General features: G+C 42.2%; 1 protein-coding gene across 1 annotated transcript in view; it reads left to right on the top strand.

Annotated features, from left to right (window-relative positions):
- The first annotated feature begins 3,423 nt into the window (after positions 1–3,423).
- LOC136447412 (G-protein coupled receptor 54-like) overlaps positions 3,424–22,866 on the top strand; it is a 41,413-nt gene continuing 21,970 nt past the window's right edge. The window contains exon 1 of the mRNA XM_066446324.1: positions 3,424–3,753. Coding sequence (XP_066302421.1) covers positions 3,427–3,753 — 327 coding nt within the window. The 5' untranslated portion in view covers positions 3,424–3,426. The remainder of the gene's footprint in view (positions 3,754–22,866) is intronic.

Below are 22,866 nucleotides of genomic sequence, written 5' to 3'. Positions count from 1 at the left end.
AATCATTTTCCTTTTTTGTAGCCTTTTAACGTTACCAAACTCAAGCAAAAAATGATGAAATGGAAAAAGGATGTTGCAAGCTACTCATGGCATGTTACTTGTCCAAGTGCTCCCACCCCACCCAAGTTGATACATGGAAATGGCGGTTGTACCGGCTATATAGATACAGACAGAAAATAGAATAAGATCATAAGCCAGACAATGTACAATAATAGACCATCAAAACCTAGACTTGTTTCTTTCCAACATCACATGTCATGACACGCCTTACCAGAAGCCAGGTTCTGGTCCTTATGAAGCGAAACGTGGAAGTCATTCAGTGGATTTCATTAAATCGAAAGTCAATCTTGTCCCAGATGACGATTTGGCAAGTTTCACGTGAGTCTGATAGTACCCGGCCAGCCAGAGTTCAACAACAGGAAATTACACGCAACAAGACGAATTTAGGGCGTGTTGAAAAGTGTCAGAAAATCTATTCGTCTCTTGTCTACTGCTTATTAAACCAGCTGCGCTTGGGACACTTTTGGAAGAAGCCCGCATGAGAGATGCCTTTTTGGATAACACGTTATCACAGATTGGCGGGCATGAGTAGATTTAGTTGCAGTTCACAGTCTCTAATTAAAAAAAAAAGTACAACTTCTTTTCCATGAAAGCTGCTGGACGTGTTAAAACCATAAGACAAAATCGTCTGATCTGGCGTTTATAGGCCTCGCGTGGGATTCCCTACTGTATTGCCTGTTGGCAGGCGTTCAGAAACGTTACAGGAATACCAGTTGAGTTTCTTGTGCATACCTGTGTACACCGACGTGAACGGTGCACATAATATGATGGAAACTCGAGTTTCTTTCTGCGTTACTTTCAAATTGTTTCTGCCCTCTCCCCCTGCCTAGTCTCTACAATGTAGGTGTGGATAGGACATATACGATTATATAGTAACGTTATGTTATGAAATAAGTATCTCAATCTAAATGAGAAAAAAAGTTGTCTTTTTTCAAAGCATAAGCCTAAGGCCGTCTTCACAACTTCACTGCATGGAAGATTTGCGAGGTACTTCAATAACAGACTCTGCAATTTTTTTCACATCGGGAGACCTACCATTGGCGTGACTTCCAATTTTAGATGAACACTGGCATTGGTATACTACAGTAAGTACCCTTCTCAAACCCAACTCTTAAAGATCACACGGCGCTTCGGCATGTTTTAATGAGTAGATTCATCATCACTTTGTAAGGATATTCCAGTCGGAATTTCCCCCCGGGATAGTTAGAAGTTGATCACAGGGAACGCAAACCATGACAATCTAATGAAAGCCGAGCCCGCAGCACGCTTTGTGTGGAAGACATTTCTATTCAGCACTTGAGAATGGATGCCTCTTGTTACCTCATCCCGGTACCCATTAATCGGTTCGCACGTACTTTAAGCCGACAGCCTCTTTTCAGCTCCGTGATGCATTTGCGATAGCTTAAGAAGTTCCGCCTCCTCCACTTTCTCCCCGAGATAAGATGCTCCTCCTCGATAGGTAGTGCTTTCTTTGCGTGATAAGTGGCGTAGAGCATGGAATGCATCTTAAGAGGACGTGCTTTGGAAGGGAAACTTTTTTGGACCGATGGTTGGGGGTATGAGAAGCAGTTTTTATGCATGTTAAGACACAAACCAAACTTGACATTCATCAATGTGTTTGTATATATGTATACATGTTTGTCGGTTTGTATTATTCATTTTAACAACTGAAAAAGAACACAGCTTAAAACCGCTTGGTGTTGTGGTCGAATGTTTTGTCTCTTGCACGTGAAAAGTTCTTGGTGATTATGGTGATTTGCATATAACTGTTTTTTTTCTTCAATAAAGTTCTTAATCTCAAAGGCAATTACTGACTTTTGTATTCTTTGTATATTTCTGAATTACGATAAGTGTGATTTTCTCGTCTTTGTTTAATCATGAATAACAAAAAGATCTTATCGTTCTTTAGGTCATAAACGGAAATGTCAAAGAAAATAAGCAGAAAATAACGCGCTACCGGAATAACGAGGTGGTGACCTCATGGCACAAGGTGTCATTGTTAAGTGATCCGTAAGCGGATAAGACCGCTTGAGTGATGCAACGGACTCTTTCAGAATCAGTTACGCGGTTTACGCCTATGGTAGCTATGCTACAGAGCCATGACAAATGTCAGACAACGTAACCTACGTACTAACGTATTCATCCCGCGGCTCGGAACGCTAGCCAACAGAAAGGTTGAATGACGTCAATGCGTTCCCTTCATCTGATTGGAGGGCAAGCCTAGCCCCGTATCCCGAGAAATTGTATATAATAACCGCAGCCTCTTGATGGTACAATCTCTGGCTCTCTCTACATACAAGTTACACCCTTTGCATTTGAAGTCTCATCATTTTCTTTCGTATGCTACTTCAAACCGTGCCGTATGCTTGTTCTTTGCTTCCGGGCTATGCGCCGTATGGTAGGCTATTAGAGGCCGAAAACAGGCTGTCGTCACTTCCTGGGTTCTACAAAGCCTGTGTCGTCACCATCAGCGCGCTGATATGTAATTTTCTCTCGGGTGGATTTCCCATGCGTCCATTAAGAACCTGTTGATGTGATTCTTATTTCAAAGCTGATGGTAGGCTCTTAGAACTGTGAGTTAATTCATAAGATTTATTGTACCTTTTACGTAGAAAAGCCTCAACGGATACTTGCAAGCACGTTTGATGTGGCTAGAACGACTTGAATACGACTTTGAAAAGGCTTATAAGAATATAAGCAACCGCTTTCTCGACAAAGGCAAACGATACCCCTGAGAGGTAGCGTAAGATATCGGGAGTGACCGATAATAACGCTCGCCGTCGAGTGGTCTTCACAAACACTGTACATTCAGCACTCGGGACGGCGCCATCCAGTGATCTTCACCATCGCTCTGCATTCGGTACCCGGGACAGTGCCTTCCCCTGGTCTTCCCCACAACTCTAAATTCAGCACCTGGGAGAGCACCTTCCCGTGGTCTTAACAACAACTCTACATTAATCATCCGGAGCCGCGCCTTCTAACGGTCTTCACCAAAGCTCGGCATTCAGTACCCTGGACAGCGCCTTCCGGCGGTCCTAACCACAGTTCTGCATTCAGACCCTGGACAGGACCTTCCACTGGTCTTCACCTCTCTGCATTCACATCAGCACCTGGGACGGCACCTTCTGGTGGTCTTCACCAGAGCTAGACATTCAGGACCTTGGACAGCGCCTTCGAGTGGTCCTAACCACAGTTCTACATTCAAAACCCGGGGCAGTGCTTTCCAGTGGTCGTTACAACAACTCAAGAGTCAACACTAGAGCCTTCAAGGGGTCGTCACCACAGCTGTACATTCTGAACCTTGAACAGCGCCTTCGAGTGGTCCTAACTACTACTCTACATTCAGCACCCGGGACAGCGCCAGGCATGGAGGGCGACAACGCCACCTCCGCTTCGTACGGGGGGAACCACACCGCGGCGGCGGCGCCCTTCCCCGTCCTGCCCGAGGCCTACATAATGCCGGCCATCATCAGCGTCATCATCCTCGTCGGGGTCGCCGGCAACTCCCTGGTCATCTTCGTCATCTTCCGCATCGGAGAGATGCGAACGGTGACCAACTACTACATCGCCAACCTGGCAACGACGGACCTTGCCTTCTTGGTCCTGTGCCTCCCCATCACCGCTGTCATCTACGCTGTGCCCAGCTGGCCCTTTGGACTCGTCATGTGCAAGCTGAACAACTACCTGATTCAGGTAAGCCATGAGCCTCTCTTTATACTGTTGTTTCCAATGTACTATTGTTGTTGAGTCGTCCGCAACACCAGCTTGCCTGCCTGGCACCGCACTGTGTATCATCGTGTTTTAATTTTCTGATAAGAATAAAGGGTCTCCTCTTTTGTATCCAAGCCAAGCGGCTCAGCTGTATTTAATAGTTGTATAAGAAGCACTACTACCTGATTCTGGTAGCCCGTGAGCCTCCTTTTTTGTATCTTTGTGTTTGAATCTGTTTGGGTCCACAGTAAGCTTTACCATGTCCATTGAAACTATTTTCTCTTTGGTTCCTATTACATCATTCATAGTCCCAAGCTATGTAACATACCGGAAACTAATATAAATAGAATATACATGACGGTACAGAAAATTCACAAGTGATGAAAAATCTATGTAAGCTTCGAATACTGTACACTAGGAAAGAAATTCTGCGTACCCCTACAGTTTCAAACCTTTCCAGAGGTTTGATATTATGTACGGAAGGCGTTTGTCTCTGAGCATGTGGTATGTTTGTTTTGTGTTTGAGCCAAGTGATTCAACTGGACATAGGCCAGAAAAAACTATTGCTAAATTGGACATAGGCCAGGAAGAACTATTGCTATATTCTGCACGGCTGAAGTATTCCATATGCTATTCTGCATTTGACAGACGCACGACGAACTCAAACGATTGACCCTCCAGCCGCTAATACACGTTGCCACATACATGATGCATACAGCACGTTAATCGCTGTAACAAATATTACGTGACATTAATGTTGCCATGCACAGTATGGACGGCTTTTGGGGTAACCACAACCCAATTTGGAAAGAGAAACACCGTTTTTCATCCTCATATCTGATATTTGCAATCAGTTTTACGGTATTCTAACTCTACTGAGAACAGCAGAATTAATAAAACGTCGCGACGATATCAGTACAGTCATCTATTTTTCAACTTTCATTACTTACTTGGACTCCCGTGTCGTCCAACACATAAGGCAGTTAGGTTTGCCCAACAGAAACTCGTAAATCATTGGTTAAGAGTTTCAAAATTAAACACGATGCAGAGAATAAACTTAAGTATACATGTAGTGTGGCATCGTATGATAACATCCTTTTTTCAATTGCAGTAACGCGTGTTTTAGTATGATTTGCGACTGCGTAATTCTCGCTCTTGGCCATCAAGCAGGACGTTGTCCATACGCTGCGCACATAGCCCTCGGCAGCTTGTATAGGGTTATGTCCAGCGCAGATGCAGCTTAAGATACGCTTCTTTATAATTGATTTCCTGCAAGGTAGTGTTTTCCAATTTGTTTGCTGATATGACGCTGATACGACACGTTTCTTTCACAATGTTCTGATGAATCGATATGACTTAGATACCCTTATGTCGTACACTGTAGCTGAAGATAAAGGTAAATGGGGTCTGATGGCCTTTTTGAGGGGCATTGAGATTTTATCCACTGTGTCTAGGGTGAGATATTGAAAGGCGGAGCCCAATCCTCTCCGTCCACCGCCTTTTATCTCCCCAACCAAGGTCAGGTACTCATTTTTACACCTGTGTGTAGTGAGGAAAGCCGGGTAAATTGCCATTCTCTAGGACACAGCGGCTATCCAGTAACGCCAGGAATCGAACTCTTGACCTCTCCTGTCTAGCCACTCGGCCATTAGACGATGCTGCAGATACTAAGAACAAATTGATCCGTCGAACGCTGAGATAATCAGCCCGTCCAGTAAAATGGCTGAGGGCGCACATCAACACTGATCACCACTAGCCAGATGATTATCGTTATCTACAACTACTTACGCCCCTTTCTCACTGGACCTGCGGCACGTTGGCGACTTCGCTGCAACCGAGCGATTTGACAGCACGCTCTACGAATTTCATCGATAAAAACTAATCTTTATACGCTTTCAATGTTTTCGTTCCCTTGTAGTAATTCTTGTGCGTTTATCATGATATCTACCCACCTACCTAGTCCCTTAACCCTCATATTGTTGGAGGAGACAAGGTAGCAATGATATGCCCATGATAAAGTTAAGGGTTACATAAATACAGTTTAGGATGCGAGGTCGCCAGCATGTCGCGGGTCCAGTGAGATAGGGGCTTAAGTAGTGAAGGTCATATGTATTCATCAGGATGTCGGAGCCCGACGGTCATTGAGATTCCATCTTTAGCTTATGCTTATCTATGCTATTTTTTTGTCCCTTTGATATCGACCGGTGCAATGGCCTGATGGGTAGATTGTTCGCCTTGCGTTGGGTAGTTCGTGAGTTCGATCTCTAGCCAGGTCATGCCAAAGATTTTTAAAATGGTACGTATTTGGAAAAGAGTATATAGAAGCGAAACACACATACCGCTAACAGTGGACTAGCCCCCTGCTGTAGCGACATACAGAAACTTCGAATCAGAGATGGGTGCTACCATAGGCTAGGCGCTACCTTGTGTGGTGGTCCGGAGAAGACATTTTTACTTGATCATATCACAAGTAGTTTCATCAAAAAGCCAGTAGTGGACCCTATATGTAGAAAATAAGATGTACTTGATAGTGACGCACTGATGTTGCCTTCTGTATTCATCACAATAAACTTGAGCCTAAAAAGCTATTCTTCGTCATAAGAAATCGACAGCCCACTAAAGCATTGAGCCGTCACAACATCGTTATCGACTACTCTACGACTGCAGTGTTGAAAACATCGTGCGGCTGAAACCAATCACAATGTCTGGTGCGAGGAGGAAAAACAACTTGATATCGACCATGCAGCTTTAAAAAAAACAGAAAACAGAAGTGAGTCCTATGTGTATGAAGTAAGATGTAATTGATAGTGATGCAGTGATGTTACCTTCCATATCTATCACAATGAACTTGAGCCTAGAAAGCTATGTGTTCGCACCATAAGAATCTAACAGCCCACTAACGCATTCAGCCGTCATATCATGATCGTTATCGACTACTCTGCGACTGTAGTGTTGAAAACATCGTGCGGCTGTAATCAGTCATTCGCGCTCATCATCAAGAATCGTTGCAATGCTGCCTGCGTACCAGGACTGTTTCATTCTCCCATGGTTATAAATCTTTCACAAAAATACCCTGATATGCAAAACGTCCAAGCTTGTCTATTTATGAATTAAAGGAAGATATTCTAAAGAAATATTTTTGTACTTCGTGTACAAAATGCTGCAAATGATACATCAATATTTTTCTCCTTTGCATTGCGTGGATAATACATCTTATCTAGATAAGTCAGATTATAGCTCTCAGTAAATCTTATCCTGTACATAATCATTATCTTCATTGCGCAACAGACTAGAATATTCTAGTTCAATACCCCTTGTTTTATCATTTCCTCTCTTAAAAGATCATTTGTTTGTGAGGCGATGGGTCTACCTGCAATCTGTCAGTTTTATTGGTTTATTCAGTTCAATGATTTAGATACCAAATCACGCAATTTAGCGTGTTTAAAACGCTGCAGTGTACTTGAAGATTGTAACCAGATCAATCCATCAATGAATTGTCAACCGTATATTTTTCTAAAGAGCCTGGAAAGGCAGAGAAGATTTGATTGGTGCTGTCTTTATTGTGACAGATATGCCCTCGAGGAACGCGGATTTCCAAGCAACGGATAAAACTAATGGTCCATTTGATGTCTTATTGCACCATCGTGCTTCTATTTTTACGCACACTAAGTCAATGTGCTGCGCACGTCCCTAAACTTCAGGTGTTGTTCATTTTCTTTTTATAACTTTGCTTTTAGAAACGGTCGTCAGATCATTATTTTGCTTTTAAATTTTATTATATGCGCAACGAAGCCTACGAGCCACTCAATCTATATCAGCACGAATATGAAAAGCCGCATTAAACATACAATAGAACGTTCAACTTTGAAAAGCAAATACACATGCGAACGTTGGAGATCCCTGAGTGCATTGCTCCAGTAAAAGCAATGATCAACGAAGGAGAAGATTGCCCCTTTCAGTAATGACCAAACCACGTGCCCAGATTGTTATGACGTCAATGGCACCGTAGATGGGATCCCGGCCCAAGGCTGAGACGTAGATACGCCCGCACACTGGGCATACGACATGTATACACAATGAAATACAGATTGTAAAATACTTACACTGACCCTCCCATTGTTTGGAATTCGAACAAAATTTAGTGATGCTCACAACTCCAGGACATTTACTTAACGTATGGAAATGGACATACTTGTTTTGCTGAAGGGTTGAATTCCTATCATTTTTCAAGCAGTATGTTGCATTGAACGAGGACAGTATGCTATATCCGCTGATTTTCTATTTCATGGTTTCTTCTCTACCCATCTCCTTTACTTGTTTATAATAAAAGAAAAGAAAATAGGAAAGACGAAAAATGTCTTGCACGGGTCTTTACACCCAATGTGTTGTATTGTCACAGTGCATACACCACTCTACACAACACATTTGCCACATCAAATCGGGATTCATGAAGAACATTATTTTTGTTCTCTTCTGTTCAGTCGTTCTTGCTCTGGTAGTATTGCTACCACGCGTGTGGCATCACGAGTTGATATGGGTTCACGACCGTCCCGTAAACGGGTTGTTTTATATTCCCACCTGGCACCAACAAGGCTAAAACCATATAAAATACTTTCCTGAATCTACACTCGGAGCCGAGTTTATCAACAGACGTAAACCCGAGGAACCTCCGGAAAAGCTGTAAACGCAATTCTTTTGTACTATATCAGAGTTTTATAGTGTTCCTTTCACTCCAAATGCGTAGATCATGGTGTTACTGTACAATCTATTCGCCTGTATTTATCGTACTTATTAACCACTACCGGACCCAACGAAACATGTCGTAAACACAAAAATATAATCCTTTCCAAAACCACAGACGAAAAGGTAGTAGAAGAAGATCTATCTCGCCACTAGTACACGACACAGAATTGGGGGCATCATTTAAGTACGATTGTGGTGGACTAGGCGTGTTCATCTTGTATATTACGATGAGTAATACTTTATATACATTGAAACCAATGGTGAGAAACGATAGCTTCAACGACGGGAGACTATGTTTTGGCTATCAGCAGATGTATGCTGATGAGTAGTAGTCAAGGTGTTGGAAGAAAATCACTTCATGTTTTCGTCCCTTTTTGTGACGTAGTTTTATTGTAGGTATTTTTGGAATCTAATGCATATCTAGGGTAGTTCAGTCTAGCTATTGCTGGCCGAACTGGTGCGCAGAGTTATAGTCTCAGGCAGTGAAAGAGTTTGTCCAATGCTGGTTGGTGGGAAGTTTTCCCCAAGGTTCACGTACAGGCAGCATCTTGCATTCCCTACATTAGAATCCGCCAGACCAGCCCTTTATGTAACGGCAGCGATTTTCCAGTCAGTGCCGATGATTAGGAACCCGTGTTAGTGGGTCAACCTGGCTCGCTTCATCCGGACTTGGAGTCGTTCCAGAGAACTCCAGTGGCGCAGGGTTAGGGCTGCTCAGATGTTCCACCACTGGTTAACCATACACACTACCGTCTATAGTCTGACTCATGCACCGATGGTACCTTCTAGCCGAGGTACGTCCGGCTTTGCAGTACTACTAGTACTGCAAAGCCGGACGTACCTGACTAGTACTACTAGTCTTTCGTGGCGCAGGACTTTAGGGCTGTCCTGATGTTCTGATACTGTGGTTAACCATACTACCATCTATAGTCTGACTTGTGCACGGAGGGTACCTTCTAGCCGAGGTACATCCTGGTTTCGAGTCTTTCCAGAGAAGCTCCGTGGCTTTTAGGCCTGTTCTGATGTTCTGACCCTGTGGTTTACCATGCTACCATATATAGTTTAACTCGTGCACTGAGGGCTGTTTTGACGTTCTGATACTGTGATCAACCATACCTTACTACCGTCTAATAGTATAGTCCGACCCGTGCACTGATGGTGCCATCTAGCTAAAGTTTTATCCTTGTTAGCTGGTCGAGGGTAAAGCTTGTTAATCCACACGATGGGTGGAATACGAAAAGAAAACTAAGAATCTATTCGGACTTCAGATGAGAATCTTACCCGTACATTAACCTGTGTCTGTGAATATGAATGACTAATTAAAACCATCTCAGCAGAGGTGATTTACAACTTCCCATACTACTTACACAAGCTGCATATCCGCTAATCCAATCGCCTTCTCCCCAGCTGACGGGAAAGTAATTAAAGAGACAACTTCAAGATGACCCTCAAAGGGGGAGACTGTTGCAAATGACAAGCTGGCATTTAAGAGTCACGCCGCAGTCGCTTTAATCATGCAGAATAAACACGGCGTTAATCCGAGACGTCACTGAATCCTAACCGCATCATCCTTCTTACGTGGACATTAATGAGTACGGTCACGCACGTGGCAGCCGCTGTCAATGTCCGAGAGTTACACAGAAATGTGTTGACAGCGTCGGTGGGACCTAGATTCACCAGCTCTAACAACTATCGGTGGCGTCGGTGTGGCAACGGTTAGACCGTTGGAATCAGAACCAATAGGTCCCGGGTTCGATACTCACCATGCCCCGCCGTTGCGGCTTGGGAAAGGAATTTTACACTACCTTCCCTGACGGTAGAGTGACGCCCACCGAGCCACTTCAGCTAAAGTGTCAAAATGTGTTCCAAAAACACACTACGGATTTGGTGCGCCAATGTGCCAACACCTGCACTTGACATCCAGCAAGAGCCGTTGAATTTTTATTTTTTTATAACAAACATCGCTAAATCTAAATCTGAATCTGTCAGGTGGAAGAACATTGCCTGGTACAGTTGGTAAGGGGACAGATGAGACCAGGTAGCTTCAATAGGGGTTGATATCAGGCTAGGTGACTTATAACAATGTGAAATACACTGGTCAACTGTGCAGGCACGCTGGTTCACTTTCATGAACCTCGAAGTTTCATGAGAAAGTGAGTGGCTTATAGGTAGAATCGTATTGAGACTATAAGTCAAGAATTATGACGTACACTATTATTGATGATTAGAAACCAAAGAGCCCTCTTTCGGGAGTGTGCTTTGGTCCGAAAACTTTCAAAATTGACCAACTAATTGCTGGAGCAATGGCCGAAAGATTTAGGAACTTGCTTTCTCAGAAAATGTAATTGTTTTAGGATTTTTAGTTCGCAGACGCCAAACTTTCCCTCCCATATAGCTTTACCCGTGCTTTAGCTAAATGACACGTAAACTCCTATCAGACCTCGCCTCAATCCCAAAACTAATTTCCCGCAGCAACTCATCACTCAATGTACTCAAACGAAATAAGAAAAACGATTTGAAGACACTTGAAATGAAGTTCATGTTAACATCTGGTCTTAAGTATCATCTAGGAGTCAACTTGTGAAACGTTAAGGAGTGCAAGTAATTTGTAGTCTGCAGCACCAAAAGATGAAAACCGTTGATAGGACATTATTGCACTAGACCATGATTAACTATATCCCAATTTGGCAACTTTCCTAAAAGATGTGGACTGCGATAACAAAGTCAGGTTCGTCCACATCTGGTGATAAGTCAAGCTTAGCGATGCCTTACAAACTGAGCCAGTAGTAACGGTTTTCTGTTCATATGATGCACAATCCTGGTTTATTATGCCATCAGTACAGTTTACAAGTAAATTAAGATTTGGTTGGTAATATTCTGGTTATCTTCTGGCATCGGGAAAATACCAAAAGAAATACCATAAAGAGGCTTAAACAGAAGCCTGATAAAGTAGCATGTTCCAGCGAATGTTGCTTCTACTGGCAATATTTTCAGAAACAATAGACGGTTTGGGCAGGGTAAGACCCGTATAAACCTCGTGGGATCCGATGACTTATCGTTGGTTTTCAGATATCGTTTCACCGGTATACAATGTCCGAGGAGCTCTCGTAAAAAGGCTTAAGCTGATCGATCCAGTATTATGTAACAAGTGACTTTCTGTGAATTTCAAGAATCATCTGTTATTATAATGCTATTTAGTCATAGCAGTTAGACTGACTGAGTACAGTTTATAAGTTAATTAAGAGTTAGTCTCTCTGGTTATCCTTTGGCATCAAGTAAATTACCTAAAGAAAGATCATAAAGAGGCTTAAACAGAAGCCTGATGAAGTAGCATGTTCCAGCGAATTTTGCTTCTACTGGCAATATCTGCAGGAACAATAGACTGTTTGGGCAGGGTAAGATGCATATAAACGCGGTGCAATCGGATGACTTATTGTTGGTTTTAAGACATCGTATTACCGATATACAACATCTGACGAACTCTCATAAAATGGCTTAGGCTGATCGATCGAGTATTATGTAACCTGTGACTTTCTGTTGATATCATAAAGAATCATCTTTTATTATGTCATTGAGTCATAGTATTTTAGACTGACTGAGTACAGTTTACAAGTAAATTAAGAGTTGGTAGATAATATTCTGGTTATTTTGTGGAATCAGGAAAATTACGTTAAGAAAGACCATAAAGAGGCTCAAACAGAAGCCTGATAAAGTAGCATGGTCCAGCGAATGTTGCTTCTACTGGCAATATTTGCAGGAACAATAGACGGTTTGGGCAGGGTAAGACGCGTTTAAACCCCGTGGGATCCGATGACTTATCGTTAGCTTTCAGCTATCGTCTTACCGATATACAATGTCTGAACAATCCTCATAAAAAGGCTTATGCTCATCGATCGAGTATTATGTAACCCGCGTCTTTATTGGCAAACTATTTCTCAAAACTAGACTTTTATCTGCAAGTTAAGTTCCTCATAAATACACTTACATATTAAACGCTATAATTCATTGTGCCCTGCAAGACTTACGAATGCCTACTAAATGTGACACGATCCAGATACGTCACCAGTTTCCGGAGTCATCCATTAAACAAATCCAGCATGTCGTCTTACGGGAAGGCATCCATTCACATCACGACATATAAAGAGCACCTACCACAGGCTGTACCTCATCATAAACCCAGCCATGTATCTTGCATATAATCTTCAGACAGTTTAACTACAGGTTGACTATAGAATGTCAAAAGGTCACCACTTTATGAAAATATAATGGAGGAGAATTTCTAAAGTTTCTCAAGCAGCTGTATAGACATTTCGGAGATCAAATGGATTTATCTAAATCTCATGTCTGGCTTGAATCCCTACATAATCTCCCTCGAATGTCACATAGCATGTCTTGAGGGAACGCACGGATTCACCTCACGACACTTAAAGAGCATTCACCGCAGGTAATAGCTCATCATATGCTTCAGATAAGCCCGGCCATGTATCTTCAGTCTCATCTTCAGACAGTTAAACTACAGGTTGACTGTAGAATGTCTAAAGGTCAGCACTTTATGAAAATATAATGGAGGAAATGTAAGATTTTCAATGTTTCTTAAGCAACTGTATATATCTTATGGAGATCAACAGGATGGATCTCATGTCTGGCTTGAATCCCCACATAATCTCCCTCCAATGCCACATAGCATGTCTTGAGGGAACGCACGGATTCACCTCACGACACTTAAAGAGCATTCACCGTAGGTAATACCTCATCATATGCTTCAGATAAGCCCGGCCATGTATCTTCAGTCTCATCTTCAGACAGTTTAACTACAGATTGACGTAAAAATGTCTTAAGGTCAGCACTTTATGAAAATCTTAAGGAGGAAATGTAACATTTTCAATGTTTCTTAAGCAACTGTATAAATTTTTCGGAGATCAACTGTTTATGTAGTATATCATGTCTGGCTTTCTTCTCCACATGATCTACCCCCAATGCCACATAACATGTGGGAAGGCACGCATTCACCTCACAACGCTTGAAGAGTATTCACCGCAGGTAATACCTCATCATATGCTTCAGATAAATCCAGCCATGTATCTTCAGTCTCATCTTCAGACAGTTTAACCACGGCTTGACGTCAAACCGACTTTCGGGAACAGAGCAGGTCACCACTTATGAAAATCGTCTGGAGGAAACACAAGAAAACAGTTAAAGCAATTGGACAGATATTCAGGAAGAAAACGTATCTCATATCTGGCTTCAAACCCCACCAAGTCTCCCTCCAATGCCGGATAGCTATCGATGTGTCGTGATACTGGGATCTAGACGTTGGTGGAAAATCATGCAGGCTTATATGATATAAAATGTATAGACATGTAAGTATGACATATTGGGCGAGTTCCGTCGCCGGCAGTGCATCTCAATATGCGGCAAATCCTCGCTTCACGATCCGTTACGTCACCGGAGGCTGCCTGAAGACACGACTTCAAAATCTCTGAAGGAAACTTCAACCGAAAATACAAGAACTTCGGGACTAAATATGCATCTTTCTCGGACAGTTCGCAAGATTTGACCTTTCACCATCCAAAGTATCATCTTTTTATGCCTGAATATAGAAAGCAAAATGCAACACCAAACTATGCAAAATGACTACATTTCTAACTCCAGAATAAAGACATAAACAGCAGGATGGTTTCATTATCATCATTCACTGAGTTGAAACGTCCTGCAGCTGCATTAATCGACTTCCGCTGAGTGCAAAATTGTTTAGATATTTATCTCAAGTCTAGGTGGTTTGCCAGCGCCTTTGTCTGCTAAGAAACGTATCTCTCCTGGCAGGACCTTGTGCTTTTACCGTGAGTTAAGCAATGACGAGCAACCAAACTTCTCTGAATGAATTGCTGTGTTACATAACAAGACTTGCACAAAGATTTTCAGACCATCGTTAACTTGCCCCTGCATGTGCGCACTTCAGATTTGCTACACACGTCACTAACAGCGGCTTGTCGTTAGACCTCTGACCCTTGCATAGTCACAGGTCGCTTGACTGCTCCCCGATCCGGGACTTATCTGATCCTGGAGGCAATGGCTGACGTTTCTCGCTTCACTGAATACAACGATGGTCTTCATCTGAATTCCAGGAGTATTCTCTAAAATGAACTTTTCCTTGTACAGAGAATAAGTGATGAACCCGTAATGCTACCACTGCTTATATCTGATCTAAGCAGCTCACAAGACGGACAGAAACTGTTGGACAGTTTGTAGGATGGCATACTGTGTAGACATCTACGAAAGGGTTTGTCACCCCGCAAGAGGCGGTATAACCCCGACGGTGCACGTCGACTACCTACCTACCTACCTATACTGTGTAGTGACAAATCGTATTCGGGTACATTGCAATGGTTTCAGATCTTAAATATAGTACTTGGCTGATGTATTGTTGACTGTATGATTTGGTCCAATATAACATATACATGTAATAGAATAGCATGACATCCATGGATGTTCATAGAAGAACTTTATTGCACGACAATTGTACATGGTACAAAGTATGGCAAGAATTTGTAAACATAACACAAAGTAGAAGTATAGAATAAAACTTTACATCCTATATATACATAAATATTCAACACATGCAGCAATTGAAAAGTTGCGTAAATGCATCTCAAAATATTTAGAAAGTCGCCAGACAGATGATAGAAATATATTATCCAGTTCACAAATCTAAATCCCCACTCATTAGTTGTTCATACATACGTTGATGATATTAGAAAAAAAAATAAAGCACTTTTTTTTAGCACTTTACGATGTCATGCTGGGTACCTAGGTTGTTTATGGGGTAATCATCGGTTTTACTTACCATACTTATTGCATTTTCGTTGAGTTTTATAACCATTCATATGTCCTTGACTTGTGGTGGTTGGATACGTGTCTTTACATAACGTTTATGGGGTAATAATAGGTTTGACTTACCATACTTATTGCATTTTTGTTGAGTTTTATAACCATTTATATGTCCTTGACTTGTGGTGGTTGGATACGTGTCTTTACATAACAACATTACGAGCTTTTGATTAGTTTTGACGACCGCAGCATGTTTACATCAAAGCATCATGCCGCCTTCTTGGTTCTAACTCAATCCCCTATTTACTTCTTTTGCTGACGTCCTTGCCCGTAAACTTGGACGAATGTAATTCTACCTCTGGAATCCTATCACTTTCCCATCTAACTCAATCATGCCGCAATACCCGGCAGAGACTCATAGTTACATTTGTAATGGGTTCCCTCATAGTTGGAAATGAAGGGCAATATATACTGGATCATGAGGCAAATCACGTATCATTTTCTGTTCCAGGAGTTAACCAGCTCTGAAATGGAATAGCATTCCTAACAGCTAAAGGGCTACTTTTGGGAAAAGCTTTGGGATAAGCTTATTGTAGTTAACACTAGCCAATCTTTAGGCATGTCCTAAAGCTTGCGTAAAGATGCATTTTCATGAAAGTTATGATTCAGGTATGCTTTACAGAAGCTTGACGTGTCGAGTTCGAACGTGGCAGGGTTGTCAAAAAGCTGCTCGATCAACTTTTAGTAAAAGCAAGCTGGAGCTGATCAGATCTGTTAAAGCAAACAGAAATGGTCAGTATATGTTCCTAACTTCCCAATTTGTCATGTATAGCTGTACATGTTATGTCGTTCCTGGGTCGGGACAACGTTCGATACGGGTGTACTGGACCAGTCTATGTTTTACCGTATTGCCTGGGCTTCGAAGTCGTATTGTACGGGGTTCCATCGAATGATTCGAATGCGCTTCGCGTGCGCCGGTCGCGCCGCTGTCGAAAATTCATTTCTTCATTCAAAATGTTCGACGTTGGAATCGATGTTGGTCCATTTTTTGGCCCGAGGACACAAAATTCTTTCAACTTATTCGCAATTCACATTGAAATGTGCGTCGTTTCGGGTGGGTATGACAAAAAAAAATCAAAAACAGCACGGTGTATTCCGCATCACCCTCAGTCCTAGCCCTCGGGCGATACGGAATGCACTGTGTTATACTTTATATTTACATAGTACATTTTACTGTGATAGGACAAATCACGGTAACGATACTAGGTTGATATTCAGTACAGCCAGGCAGGGTCATGTCGTCCTCTGAACACCCATTTTTCATGTCGAGTGCACGAGCGATCGAATCAACCAGGATCTTAAGAACTGTAAAATTAGACTCTCTGTCATGCTGAGCTCTCGATTTGTGTTTGTTAAGCCGTGATGAAAGACTTCTCAGCTAGAGTTAATTAAATCCTTTAAATCATTCTCAAGAGAAGTAAGCATTATTTGCAGCTACAATGGTATCTAACCATGTTCAGATGACATAGACGGATACTGCTTGACACAGGCATTGTAACTACTGCAGACGTTTAATAAAGGGACGAGATTGATTCATTGCACAAGGCTAGACCAAGAAAATGAATACCATCTGGGATGTAATCTGATATAGCAGTGTTATTAGATTGGGTCGTCTCCAAAACTTGTTTTGACTGGTTGAATAGGATGGCCGATATCTATGATCCCTGTTTTTCCTGTGCATCGGCCTGAGGAAATTATCTGTCTCCTTAGCAATATTTCTGTCCGAAGACGTTTTTATCTATTTTGATTTCTCGGATCGAAGTACGAAATGCTTGCAGCTGCGTTTCTATCAGCCATGAACGTGCACCACGGAACACGACCACCCCCGCGCGGGTAGCGTGTAAATAATTCCCACACCTTCACCTGATGGACACCTGTGCAGCGTGCTGCATACAGTGACATTGCACAGATTGTTATTCGAGTCACACTTCCATTACAAAAAGTAATCTTATAACAGGTAATCGTATATGTTTTGATCTACTAGATAATACAAGATATAAGTCTCTTTGAAGGACATATCGTTAAATCAACTCAAAATCGACCAGAGTTTACCTTTACTTTTTGGTGGATTTTATGATTTGCTTATAAGCGTAACAAATCAATCGCCGAATGAAAACTATCATTTGGCGTATCTTATTACCTGGATGTCGAAACTTCATTAACGTAAGCGTAACAATCCGCCTTTGTTAAGTCTTTGCGTATAAAAACTCTCAATGCTTTCGAAGCGTTTCTTTATCAGCTTAGGGTTCACCATAGGTCGTCAGTCTAGACTGAAATGAGTTCCTGGTCATCAGATTTTTGTGTAAAACGTCCAGACGAACGCAACAGTCTCATTGAGTTCGGTACGTCGATATTGATTGACATGAGAGCTGCATTATCTGTTTCTACGAAGTAATACTCCGCGTACGTACGGATCTATAGATGTGTGCGGAGAGGCATGAAATAAGACACTATGAGTTGTTCAAACACTACTCGCTTCCGCACTTAAAATAGTTGCTGATAAAGAAGATACACAGATCATGCAATATTGACGTCTCCTAGGAAATCTTCAGTAGGCTTTTATCTATTCAGCTTGACAGACAGAATCTGAAGGGAACCGGCAACAGGTGCTACAGCCTCTACTGAGCCGGGTCCCTAGGAACAAAGCAAGATAAATCTAAATCAAAAACTACGAAGCTGTTAGTAGCTCGTTCTCATTAAAATGTTAAAAATGCTATCACCAGTGTAGTTACCAGAAATTAGTCAAACCATAGGTAACATCATTGTTTTCTTCATTTTCCAACGAAACAACGTTTTGTTTTGTGAATATGAATCTTAACCTTTCCCTCTAAAAAGGTAAGCCTAAAAAGACGCTTGTCGCCTGATAAGAACTATTGAATGAGCAGCTTAAAGCGTAATAATTCAGTGTAAAGATTGGATGGTTGGCTGGTGAAGGCCCTCTGGTATGTCAAGTCAAATAGATACTGTCACTATTCTTGGGCTATTTAAATGTGTAAGGTTATGGCAAATTCAGTAACATCCGTTACAATTTAAGAACGACGGTTGTGACATTTAGATAAGCCAAATATCAGACAGAAAATTGGCGATTCTTATGACGTTTTACAATTTCTCTGGGTTTCTAAAGGAACAAAAGACGTGTATTTGCTGCCATCTGTCATCACCTCTATTTTGTATTTGAAAATCAATATTCTGAACATTCAAAGGATAACAATCCTAGAGGCGTTTGAAAACATGATTTCTTCTAACGTATATCACATGCTTATACGTCTCCTGGAGGCCATGTTTACACGTGCCACACTCTATTCTCAGACCTGCTTTCTCCTGCGCTGGTATTTTTGTTGCAAATGGGGCATGAAGCCTCTAAGTCGGTACTTATCCCACCCAATGTCGCTATCTGTCTAGAAATCCGCCAACTACAAAGTGCTTCAAGCAAACCCAAATGCCCGTTACTTTCTCAAAGGTCGCGGTGGCAAATCGGCCATACTCTTGAGCCCGCAGACGCAGACAAGAGGTATCAACGCAACGGCTTGTGCTGGAAGATATTGGTGTGAAATGATTCCTTATTTAACGGCTCTGCAGTCATCAGATGGTTTTAACGCGATTTCAGCCAGACGGCGAAACGGTGACCGATAGTCGACCTTTCCTGTCTGGTGAGAAAACCTGTACCAGCAATTGCACATGGCATATCTTGGTCCTACGTGCCAAGAAAAGGTTGAAGACGAATTCCAATGTCTTTTGCCCTATGCGCCTTCTATTTCGAAGAAAGGCACAACTTAATGAATGTAACCATTTGTAAGACCGGCATTATCTTACCCAGACTTCTGATCTACTTATGGCATGCACTTACTCGATTTTCCTATATCTAGTATTATATATCTAGCGCTCTACGCAAAAGAGATTGTATTATCTGAAACACGAACGTGCAATGTAAACGTGTAATGTCTTGTATATTTTGATAATCATACTTCTCTTCCCTACAAATAGACTAACGCGACGACTATACTTGCCATACTCTGTTGAGCAGTTTGCATGAATGGTATCCGTTGCGATTGTTGAGCAATAAAGTTTGAAACTATTTGCCGACGACTTCTCCTGGTAATTGTCTGAGTATCCGGAAAGTTTTCCCCAAAGGTTCCATTACGTAAATGTAAGCTTCTTAATTGCATTCTCCTATGACGTCTTCCCTGTGCCTGCTGCCATTGCCGGGTAATTGGTTTGGCAAGTGTAGGTGGATTTCTCGAGTCGGTAGTGGAAGGTTAAGGTTATTTTACGTCAACTGTTCATACATAAATCCACACGATAATAAAGTTTTCATTCATTCATTCATTTCATTCATTCATTCATTCATTCATTCATACACACAAATACTGCAGTCGTCAAGACAGAAAGCTTCCCTAAAAGTTTCCATCACTCAAACCTACGCTTACCTTAATGGGGCTCTCCTTGGCCTTCTTGCAGGAACCAGGTTCCCTTGCAAGAAAATTAGTCGAATCTGTAGGCGGATTTGTAGAGGTGGTCGTGAAACTGAAAAGGCAGGGTCCTTTAACTGTACGTACATATAAGCAACGCCTGCATGCAGTCGTCTAGGCAGAAAGTTTCCCCGAAAGTTTCTATTACTTAAACCTACGCTTTCCTTAATTATGTTTTCTTTGGCTATATGTCATGTACCCGCTACCGTTGGCAAGAAAGAAGTTGGCCAAGTGCAGGCGGATTTCTCTGGTTGGTCGTGAAACGGAAAGGTCAGGGTTCTTTAACTGTCCGTACACATAAAATGATATAAACAACGACTGCGGGCAGTCGTCAAGACAGAAAGTTTCCCCAAAGGCTTTCATTACTCAACCCTACGATTTCCTTAATGATGTTTTCCTTTGCCCTCTGCCATGTACCTGCTGCCGTTGCCGGGCAATTAGCTGGACAAGTGTAGGCGGATTTCTCGAGTTGGTCGTGAAACTGAGACGTTAGGGTTCTTCATCGGTTCGTACATAGAAACATAGAAACGTCTGCAGGCAGTCGTCCAGACAGAAAGTTTCCCCAAAGGTTTTCATTACTCAAACCTACGATTTCCTTAATGATGTTTTCTTTGGCCCTCTGTCATGTACCCGCTGCCTTTGCCGGGCAATTAGCTGGGCAAGTGTAGGTGGATTTCTCTGGTTGGTCATGAAAATGAAAGGTCAGGATTCTTCAACGGTACGTACATGGGAACAACGACTGCAGGCAGTCATCTAGACAGAAAATTTTCCCCAAAAGTTTCCATAACTCAAACCTACGCTTTCCTTAATTATGTTTTCTTTGGCTATCTGTCATCTACCCGCTGTCGTTGCCGGGCAATAAGCTGGGCAAGTGTAGGCGGGTTTGTAGGGTCGGTCGTGAAACTAAAAGGTCAGGGTTCTTTAACTGTCCGTCCATACAAACAACGACTGCAGGTAGTCGTATACACCGAAAGGTTCCCCAAAAGTTTCTATCACTCCTTTTCTTAATGACATTCTCGTAGGTACCTGATTTTTTGCGATCAGGTCGTTTGAAAAAGTGTTATTCGTCGTTAACTATCGGTACGTAAAGACCCAAAAAGTTCCCATATCAAACTCAAACCTACGCCTGGTGTTGGGCCGGGCTGATAACCGTTTCCATCTACCTGCTGCCGCTGCTATACAGGAAATTAGTTAGGCAGGCGTAGGCGGATTTCTCGGGTATGACGTCAAGTTTCGATTGGTCTGACTTGACGCAAAGGGAAATGGTCAGTCTCGACGTGGATCTAAATTCCATCCGGTCTGCTCCAATTGAGAGCACAACGGACTGAACAAAATGGCAAAAGTTAGATCTAGAGATACTCCAACCGCTGATGAAATATAATTACTCAAGCTTCAGAAGTCGGTGACCCTCACCAACATGGGTCTCTGGCTCTTTGCAATATAGTACAGGTTTGAAACCTTTGCATAAAGAGTGGCAGTCTTTTCTATGTTAAATCGGATACATTCGTGTACAACGGTAATTGACGTGAAGGCCGCTGGCAATCGTCTGGATATTAACTTGAAGGAACTTTTTCATTACTCAACCCTATGCTTTCCATAATGGTGTTGGGTCGGACTATTAGCCTTCTTTCATGTACCTGGTGCTGTTGTCATACATGTAATACAGGAGATTATAGTTGGGTAGGCGGATTTTCGGGTCTGTTGTGAAGTTCAATTGGTCTGGCCTGACGTAGAGGGAAATGAACAGTTTCGACGGGACATACATTTCATCCAGCCTGCTCTGACAAATCGAAAAAATAATGTCAAACGTTGAAGATAAACAACAAAAGTTTCCATTACTTTGAACCTACGCTTTTCTTGATAATGTTGGGCCGGACTGTTGGCCCTCTCTCATGTATCTGGCACCGCTGCCATACAGGAAATTAGATGGATTTCTTGGGTATGACGTCAAGTTTCGATTGGTCTGACCTAACGTAAAGGAAACTGGTCAGTCTAGACGTGGATCTGAATTCCATCCGGTCTGCTCTGACAGATTGACAAAATGGCAAAAGTTAGATCTGATGATACCCAATGCGCTGATGAGATATGATTACTCTTCAGACGTCAGTGACCCAGAATTAACTTTGGTCTCTGCAATATCTTAGAGTTTTGAAACCTTTGAGCCAGGAGAGGCAATCTTTTCAAATCGGATACTTCCGTCTGCAACGGTAATTGAAATGAGGACATTTACTAACATTGTTTTGCACATTTGTAACTTTTTACTTAGTAACTTTATAACGTTGGGTAACATAAATTCGGGATTTTTCCGATAATGATTGACTGAAATCAATCTAGCAGAACAATACACCATCCTTTTTTTCTATTATTCTGTCAGTATCATGTACTATCTTTGCACTAATCATATATATGGTAAATTTTGTCTCTAGTCGTGCTGACACCATAATATTTCAACTTGAAACTACCGTCCGCCGCACGCACAATGACGGTGCTGTCGGACAGGGGTGAACATTAATTCGGGAGAGAAGATTCGTCTTGACTATCTTACCGCTAATTACATTTTATACAGCAGCTATTCGTTCCATCCTTGGCTTGAGGAGAGTGCTATGGATATAGACGTGTCCAAGTAAAAAAATACACGAAAAAACGGCCGTACCGCACACATCAGGCCTACGGGAACAACCCGTGTGTTGAGTCGGTAGCTATAGAACGTCAAAGTCGACATCCACCGTCATGGCAACGTGTACATTATTCATGGAAAGTTAGCCGGATGCCGTAGCATTGATAATACTACTATGTCCATGTATTTCTTGTTGTGTCAGGAGCAAACTTTGAGGAAAATATCGTCCTCAGTCCACAATCACACGCAACATTTAGACAAAAAAGTGTTCCTCACAAACCTTTGTCGTCTGCTTGACAACAGGATTCTGGGTAATGACATGGCGGCGGGAAAATACACGTGCCGTAGGTTGTAGCAACAAAGAGGGGTTTTGATGAT

This window comes from Branchiostoma lanceolatum, chromosome 13 (assembly GCF_035083965.1).
Source record: "Branchiostoma lanceolatum isolate klBraLanc5 chromosome 13, klBraLanc5.hap2, whole genome shotgun sequence".
Taxonomy (NCBI): Eukaryota; Metazoa; Chordata; class Leptocardii; order Amphioxiformes; family Branchiostomatidae; genus Branchiostoma; species Branchiostoma lanceolatum.
This window is presented reverse-complemented; position numbering and strand designations above follow the sequence as displayed.